This window comes from Olea europaea, chromosome 7, assembly GCF_002742605.1.
Source record: "Olea europaea var. sylvestris chromosome 7, O_europaea_v1, whole genome shotgun sequence".
Lineage (NCBI taxonomy): Eukaryota > Viridiplantae > Streptophyta > Magnoliopsida > Lamiales > Oleaceae > Olea > Olea europaea.
In genome coordinates this window covers 18,749,670-18,758,976 of record NC_036243.1, presented here as the reverse complement: position 1 = coordinate 18,758,976, position 9,307 = coordinate 18,749,670, and the positions used below count along the sequence as shown (strand labels likewise).

Below are 9,307 nucleotides of genomic sequence, written 5' to 3'. Positions count from 1 at the left end.
AATGAATTATGAGTTTGTGGTGTTTGATACTCCATCAACATATGACGTTGTCATGGGACAGCTCTTAATATTTGGTTTGAAAGCGACGGTATTCCTCTACCATTATTCGATCAAATTCTCCATGTCTCATGGCGTAGGCGAAGTCAAACGAAGCAGGGAACTTATCGAAAGATGCCAATTGAAAACCCATACTAGCCATCAACACACTCTACCAGAAGTGTATATGGCCCGCACATGGGAAATTGAACTTGGTTTACTAGACCCGCGCATTAAAATCGAAGAAGGAGAACCCGTGGAAAGACTGGAGGAAATACCAGTATGTGATGACAACCCATCAAATGTATTCAAGATTGGGAACGAGCTGCGAAATTTGATCCGAAGTGAAATTTTGAATTTTCTCAGACAGAGCCTTGAAGTTTTTGCCTAGGATCACGAAGACATGAAAGAAATTAGCCCCACAATCACTTGTCACAAGCTGCATGTTGACCCCGGAGTCTGACCAAGACAGCAAAAACGTCATCCTTTAAACCCGGACAGGTACCAAGTACTTAACAAAAAAGTGTAGAAATTACTAGATTGCAAAATATCCCAAGTGGATTGCAAACCCAGTTCTCATAAAGAAGCACAATGGAGACTGGAGGGTGTGCATAGATTTTACCGACCTCAACAAAGTATGTCCTAAAGATAACTTCCCTGTACCAGGAATAGATCAAATGGTAGATGCCATTGCTAGATATGGACTTCTCAGCTTTATGGATGCATACTCCGGATACAACCAAATACTAATGCACGGCCAAGATCAGGAACATACCTCGTTTGTCACCAATCGAGGTCTTTACTGCAATAGGGTAATGTCGTTTGGTCTCAAAAATGTAGGAGCCACCTATCAGCGGCTTGTGAACTTGATGTTTTCTCAATAGATCGGAAAAACTTTGAAAGTCTATGTTGATGACATATTGGTCAAAAGCACCTACGCCAGTAGAAATGTTTGATATCCTAAAAAAATACGGGATGAAATTGAACCCAAGGAAATGTGCCTTCGAAGTCAGCTCGGGAAAATCCCTCAATTCGATGGGAACAGCCAAGGAATTGAGGCAAACCTGGACAAGCTATCATCAGCATAAAAGCCCCAGCTCAACCAAAAGAGGTGCAGAGCTTAACAGGGAGAATCACCACCCTCAGTCGATTCGTATCGAAGTCCACAGACCGGTGTAAACCTTTCTTCGACACCTTATGGGAAGGAAAAAAGTTTGAGTGGACCTCAGAATGCCAAGATGCTTTTGACGAATTAAAGAAATAGTTAACTCAACCTCCCGTGCTCTCAAAACCAAAGGGAGGTGACGTCTTGAAATTATACCTAGTCGTTAGAAAACATGCTATCAGTGTCGTCCTAATTCGGGAGAAGGACGGAACATAGTACCCTGTCTACTACACAAGCAAGGCACTCCACGATTTCGAGCTCCGTTACTCCCCGTTGGAAAAGCTATCGTACGTGTTAGTTGTGGCAGCTTGGAAACTAAGGCCCTACTTCTTGGAGCACTCCATAGAGGTCCTTACCAATTCGCCATTAAGGCAACCTTGCAGAAATCAGATACATCCTAAAGATTAGTCAAATGGGCAGTAGAGCTTGGACAATTTGACATAAGGTATAGGCCCTACACCTCTATTAAAGGTCAGGCCCTCGCAGACTTCGTTGTAGAATTCAGCAATGAACCCAAAAAGGAACCAACACCAGAAGGCCCTTGGGAACTTTTTGTTGATAGTTCATCAATCGGAGACAAGTCGGAGGTAGGAGTTGTTTCTTAATTAGCCCAGACCGATGACTATTTTGCGAAGCCCTACCTTTTGACTTTAAGGCTTCAAATAATGAAGCCGAGTACAAAGCTTTCATTGTCGAAATAAGAATGGCAGTTGCGTTGGGAATTCCCATCTTGCACAGCGATTCCCAGCTGGTGGTCAACCAGATCAATGGAACGTATCAAGCCAAAGAAGAAAAGATGGATGGTTATCTCCAAGTTGTCAGAAAAGAACTCAAAAATTTCAAAGCTATTCAAATTAAACAGATTCCTCGATCCTAGAATAACCACACCGATGCTTTAGCTCGCTTGGCTACCAGTGAAGAGATTGAGGGGTTCGATAGCATTCCCATGGGGAGGATAGCACGATCGCCATAGAACTAGCCAAAGTGACTCTGATGATGATAGAACACAAGTCGACTTGGATGGATGAAATCATCTCGCATCTCAAAATGGGAGAGTGCCTTGAGGATCCAACAGAAGCAAGAAGACTTCGAACTAGGTCGACCAGGTACACGTTGATAGATGAGGTACTCTACAAAAGGGGACATTCTGTCCCCCTACTGAGGTGCTTGAATGAAGAAGAAGCACAGTACGCTTTGCAAGATGTACATGAGGGGATGTGTGGAAACAATTCCGGTGGACAATCCCTAGCCCACATGATCCTACGTCATGGATATTTTTGGCCTATAATGAAGCAAGATGCCTTGAAATTTGTGAAGAAATGTGATAAATGCCAGCATCTCGCCTCACTCATCAGAACATCGCATGCGAGTTGAGCCCGGTAGTTGCCCCTTAGCCCTTTACTAAGTGGGAAATCGACCTAATTGGACCTATACCCACAGGGACAGGTGGACTCAATTTTGCCATCGTAGCCGTGGATTACTTCACCAAATGGACCGAGGCAGAACCACTTGCAAAAATCATCGAACAAAAGACAATCGACTTTCTCTGGAAGCATATTATGTGCAGATATTTGTATACCTCACTCAATCGTCACCGACAACGAGAAACAGTTTGACAACTCTCGTCTTTTAGATTTTTGTAAAGAGCTCAGCATTAGGAAACACTTCTCCACTCCAAAAAACCCGCAAGCAAACGGTCAACTTGAAACCATTAACAAGACCATCAAACACACGCTAAAGGCAAAATTGGATGCGCTCAAAGGGGATGGATCAAAGAACTCCCAAGTGTGATGTGGTTGGTTTGCACTACCACGAGGACCGGCACGGGCGAGACACCATTCTAACTAGCCTTTGGGATGGAAGCCATGATCTCAGTAGAGCTCAACATCCCATCATTTAGCACTGTTGCCTATAATGAAGAGGAAAATCAAATGGCTCTTCGTTGAGAGCTTGACCTTGTTGAAGAGAAGAGAAATGACGCCGAACTTAGAAATTTATAAGCAACGAAATGCTAGATACTACAATCAAAAGGTACGAAAACGAGAATTCGAAGTGGATCCCTAGTCTTGTGAAAAGTATTCCTCGCCACGAGGGAGATTGACAGTGGATCTCTGGGGCCCAAATGAGAAGGTCTCTACCTAGTCACAAAGATCTTGCCGAAAGGAGCATATGAATTGGAAGACCTGGGGGTAAGCCTTTACCCCACCATGGAACGCTGGATATCTTAGGCAGTATCATCAGTAAAACAAAGTCCATGATACATTAACATTGTCCGTAATGTCAATTACATAAATAAAAGGGACTCTTTATTTTATATCATTCAACACTTAGTAAACTCAGTGGAAAATTTCTCCTTATGAATTCTCAAAAGCCCTGCTCCATGTGCAGTCCTAGCTGAGGTCGTAAGTACTACGACACTTAGTAAATAATTTTTCCTTAGGAATTCTTAAAAGCCCTGTTCCATGTACGGGCCTAGCTGAGGTCGTAAGTGCTATGACACTAAGTTAATAATTCCTCCTTAGGAATTCTTAAAAGCCTTGCTCCATGTGCGGGTCTAGTTGAGGTCGTAAGTGCTACGACCCTAAGTGAATAATTCATCCTTAGGAATTCTCAAAAGCCCTACTCCATGTGTGGGCCTAGCTGAGGTCGTAAGTGCTACAACACTTAGCAAATAATTCCTCCTAAGGAATTCTTAAAAGCTCTGCTTTATGTGCAGGCCTAGCTGAGGTCGTAAGTGCTACGACACTTAGTGAATAATTCCTCCTTTAGAATTCTCAAAAGCCCTGCTCCAAGTGCTACGACACTTAGCGAATAATTTCTCCTTAAGAATTCTCAAAAGCCCTGCTCCATGTGCAGTCCTAGCTGAGGTCGTAAGTACTACGACACTTAGTAAATAATTCTTCCTTAGGAATTCTTAAAAGCCCTGTTCCATGTACGGGCCTAGCTGAGGTCGTAAGTGCTATGACACTAAGTTAATAATTCCTCCTTAGGAATTCTTAAAAGCCTTGCTCCATGTGCGGGTCTAGTTGAGGTCGTAAGTGCTACGACCTTAAGTGAATAATTCATCCTTAGGAATTCTCAAAAGCCCTACTCCATGTGTGGGCCTAGCTGAGGTCGTAAGTGCTACAACACTTAGCAAATAATTCCTCCTAAGGAATTCTTAAAAGCTCTGCTTTATGTGCAGGCCTAGCTGAGGTCGTAAGTGCTACAACACTTAGTGAATAATTCCTCCTTTAGAATTCTCAAAAGCCCTGCTCTATGTGCAAGCCTAGCTAAGGTTGTAAGTGCTACGACACTTAGTGAATAATTCCTCATTAGGAATTCTCAAAAGCCCTGCTCCATGTGCAGTCCTAGCAGAGATCGTAAGTGTTACGACACTTAGCGAATAATTTCTCCTTAAGAATTCTCAAAAGTCCTGCTCCATGTGCAGGCCTAGCTGAGGTCTACGACACTTAGCGAATAATTTATCCTTAGGAATTCTTAAAAGTCCTGCTCCATGTGCAGGCCTAGCTGAGATCATAAGTGCTATGACACTTATTGAAAAATTCCTCCTTAGGAATTCTCAAAAACTCTGCTCAATGTGCAGACCTAACTAAGGAAAAATGCAGACACTTAGTCTACTGTCAAAAGTAAAACAAGTATTGCTTCGGGTTGAAAAGATGAGATGCATTTGAATACCGAGTCAAAATAGTCATTACAAACGCCATCAGCAAAAACATATGTTTAAAAGTTCATCAAATCAAAAAGGGCATCCTAAGAGGAACTAGGGGGTGGGGGGCCTGTCCAGATGGGAGAGCGTCTTTAGGAACATCAGCAACATCCTCATCAGCAGGTGAGACCCGAACTCCGACCTCCTAGGTCAATTGCCGGAGTTATTTCTTCTGCTCCTCTATTACTTCCTTGAGGAACGTCACATCAAACCCAGGTCTATCCCTATGAATGTGCTTAACGACCTATTCCAGAGCCACAACATAGGCATTCTGGGCCAAAGCATCAAATTCAGGAGATGACCTCCAAAGCTCAACCGTCCTCACAACCTTTGCCTCAGCTTCTTCTGCTCTTTTGGTCGTCCCCCTCGCCCTGTCGTTTGCCTCTCGCACCTTCTTCACTGCCTCCTCAACCTGGTCTCGCTACTCCTCAAACTTCTTTTTCTCTATCTCAGCTGTATGGCTGCTCCTCCCTCAAGACCTTCAGAGCTCTGATATCCTCCTATAGCTTCACCTCAAAATCCAGCCTGGAGTTCAGCTCAACACCTATCTTGTTCAGCCTCTCCTCATATCCCTTTTTCTTCGTAGCAAATTGAACCTTCTCTCTCTCCATGCCTTGGTAAAAGCTTAACGCATAATCCTTGGCCTCTAGTAACTTGTCGAGTTCGGCCTTCAGCTGATCTAAAGTCAAATAGACCTATTAGACATAATACGTTGTAAAATCCAAGTATACAAGCTTGGATAATGTACCTTATCAGCTGCCATCATATACAAGATAGATCGGTGGCTGTGAAGTTGAGTTGTAACGATTGCCTCCCGAAGTGGCATCTCATTAAAGAAATTGTGCTCTCTTTCATTCCAACTCCTAGTTAGGAGAATGGTAGAGTCGCGCAAAGGAGCAACGAGGGTGGCTATTGTCTTCCTAGAAGAGAAAGTGGCCTGTAGAAAATCAAGTAATATCTCTAGTCGATGACCCACTAAGCCGTCCAAACTCGATCTTTGTAAATTAGGACACTTCTCTTGAGATTGGGTGGAGCTAGTGGTGGCAGCAGAAGATACGATAGAAACTGGTGTTGTTGGGGTCAATGATGGCAAAGAATGAAGTACTGGACTTGGGCTGAGCAGGTCCAAAGGAATAGGTTCGGGGACTGAGGCGTAGCTGGTGTGGAAGCTCGGTGCCTCTTCAAAGGGGGGACCTCCTCCTTAGTCTCTTCAGATCGAACTAGAACCTTGGCCCATTTTCCCTTTGCTGCTGCTGTTGTCTTAGCCACTTTATATCCCAACATTTCTTGATGTTAGGCTGAAAATGCATGACACAAAACTCTATTCTAATACGAGTTCAATAAATGCTCTCTAAGGAAATAAGGTATCTCAATTCTTCACTGGGTTGGCTTGAGCAAATATTGATGGCAGCGGTGTGACCTGACCTGAGGTGATTGCCTGAAACAAACCAACCTTGAATAAGTTTTGAGTCCGAAATCACATACTTACACGACCGCTGTCTTTTCGAAAGAGCCCTTATAGCCTTAGCTTACCTCTGTGTATCTTTAGTCGAGGTTGATTTCTTGTAATCTGCAAAATAAAACACAGGCAATCAGTAATTCATTATGACCTAGTTGTGGATACCATACTTGCCTCGCCAGCCTGCAAGCATATCTTCCATCACGACTGACCTATAGGAATTAGCCCCTTACTCCTCCTGGTCATTCTCCTCACTGTCCTCACGAGATTCTACCTCCTCACTGCCCAAATCCTCCCAAATTTGCTCTATCTCCCCAGGATGAGCTACAGTAATTGGGTTAACAACCGAAATGGGAATAAGGGTGAAAATTTCTCTACAACTAGAAGACAAGCTGGAGGTGGAAGGGACTGATTCTTCCTACTAGTTTTCCCAGAAATGAACCCTGGATTTATCCGAACTCTTATACAGATCGAAAATAAAGTATGAATTGAAAGGACAAAGAGAGGATGCAGAAGAATACCTGGGAACTCGAAGAAAAAAACGACCTCACTTAAAGATAAAGATGGACGTACTAAAGATTTCTTGCTACCTTGGAAAGAAAAAAATCGCACAAAGTAAGATAAAATGAAGGCTCAAAAGGAATTTAAAAAGATGGAAAATCAAAAGGCTTAATTTGAACCATCCGTCCAAAAGGTGGACGGAAAAATTGACGGTCTAGATGTGATAAGCTCGAAACTACGTAGTTTTATTACGAAACTTCCCAAGGAAGTCACCACGAGTGTCGTACAACTCATCCCCATCCAAAACATAACACTTGGCACAGTAATAATTACACTTCTTAGAAATGTAACAGCCAAATTAAGAGGTCGGTCCCCCTTACAGCCGAACTGACCTGTGGGGTAACTGTTGACCACCGAACTGCAATCACATGAAAGTTGTTCGCAAGCCCCACCTCAGGTAGATATGAGTTTGGATATAAACCTTAGCTCGGATTTGCCCCTCGTAACCCCAAAAAGACATCATGATTGCCCTTTGTCACATCATCCTGTCAATCTCACACACTTGTTAAAAGTGATGTCATCACCGCCCAAAGTCACCAATCCAAGGTTCGGAATCTTCAATCCCTTGCAGGCCATCATTACCTGAGGAAACATTGACTCATGGCCACCGGTCTCATTGACTAATCACAGGAGAATTCGACGACCCGACTTCCGAGCTCGGCACTGTAGTTGATTTGACTAATTTGACGTAATTGCGGCTGAAAACCATGTATAAATAGTGGAAGGATAGTTTTTATTAAGGACAGGTGAATGGATATACAAAGTCTTTACACAATCAAATCTTCTCAATTTACCTTATGTGATCTTTTGATACAAAACGTAATTTCCCTTTTTCTTAAAGTTGACTCGAAATTAGTCAATACAAATTTTGACGTCAACAAAGGTATATAAGAGTAAAGTTGAAAATTATCTAGGAAAGAAAATAAATACTTTAAGAAGTGATAAGGGGCTGAATACTTTTCTAGCGAATTTAACTTGTTTTGTGAACAACATGACATAATTCATCAATGTTCTGCATTTAGAATATTCGAACAAAATGATTTGGCTAAAAGGAAAAGTAGGACCTTAATTGAAATGATTAATGTCATGTTTATATATGCTTAGTTACGATTTAATTTGTGGGGTGAAACTTTGTTGACTGCATGTAGGAATACTTTGTGCTTTGGTATTCCTACAACAAGGTTTTATTAATTCTTCAAACCGTTTGACGGAATACCCTTAAGCATCTCATTCAATTAGAAGAGGGAGAAAATATCATTTGAGAACAATGATATCATGTTCGGGCCTTTAAATTTGTTCTTGTCCAGTATCTGGTTTTAATCCATCTTGTTGCTGTATTTCTTGTAATCTTCTTTTGTTTCTTCTCCAAACACCATTGTTTCCAACATTTAATCTGAAGTGAGCATAAATAAGAGTTGACAGTCGTTGGAATTTCTCCATGCCTTTGTTAGAAAACAAGATCCTCTTCTATGTTCTATTACTATAATGGTTTCTTGATCTGTGAATAATTATTTGTTTTCCGTGTAACGCTCATAGACCATAAACACTAGAACTTGAATGAAATGCGAGAGAGAGAGAGAAGCACCCTCAGCTTGTGATTATATTGAAGACATGTTAAGAATTTATAACTAAAGTTTTTGGAACTCCCTGCTCTTAGAAAATGTTGTCTCGGGCAAGCTATATTTGGTAAGAGAATTTAAATTTATATTGATATACTCTTTTATAATATATATTATAAATACGTAACATCAATGTTCTAAGATTACATTCACTATTCGTATATAGTAACAATTTGCATGTATCTAAACATAAAAGTTGCGTTACTTTATCAAACACATATATTACGTATATTCGGACAAAGTACATGTATTCAATCCAGAATTACTATTTGTTGAATGTGATTTGCTACGGGTAACGGGTGATCTAGGGACAAATTCTCGTCATTGACTCTAATCTTAAAATGCTGTATTCTAAAGTTTTCTTTTTTCCATGAGTCTTGGTTTCATCACGACAATAATATTGAAGCTTAAATCCAATACTTTCGTTACAAGTCTTTTATCAAGTCTTTTTAAAGATTTGAGCATTCAATATCGAATGATGGGTTCGCGAATATATAAACAAATTGTTAATGTGCGAACTAATTGTTACACGTTGAGCAATATTGATACCTTCAGATGGAGTACCATGTCCTTAGGACATAATAATTTAATAAGAATGTGTTTGATACACTATATAAGATTATAATCGATAGAATTAAGGAGTAGCACTAAAAAATTATTATTATGTGTGTTAATAAGGTGTATGGTGAGAAGTTATATTAGATAGAAATTTAAGTATTAAAAATAAAAAACATATGACAGTATTTTTTAATTTATAA

General features: G+C 41.0%; 1 protein-coding gene across 1 annotated transcript; it reads left to right on the top strand.

Annotated features, from left to right (window-relative positions):
• Nucleotides 1-2,248: 2,248 nt before the first annotated feature.
• LOC111398012 lies at nucleotides 2,249-2,992 on the top strand. The gene is made up of 2 exons (XM_023024973.1): nucleotides 2,249-2,570; nucleotides 2,769-2,992. Exons 1-2 carry the CDS (start codon nucleotides 2,249-2,251, stop codon nucleotides 2,990-2,992), a joined length of 546 nt encoding a protein of 181 aa, XP_022880741.1.
• Nucleotides 2,993-9,307: the final 6,315 nt, after the last annotated feature.

Bases quoted from the DNA above. Each gene is read 5' to 3' on its own strand.
- LOC111398012 (XM_023024973.1), top strand. From the start codon at position 2,249: ATGGGAGAGTGCCTTGAGGATCCAACAGAAGCAAGAAGACTTCGAACT. The intron at 2,571-2,768 runs GTTGAGCCCGGT...TATTATGTGCAG, and splicing joins CATCAGAACATCGCATGCGA to ATATTTGTATACCTCACTCA.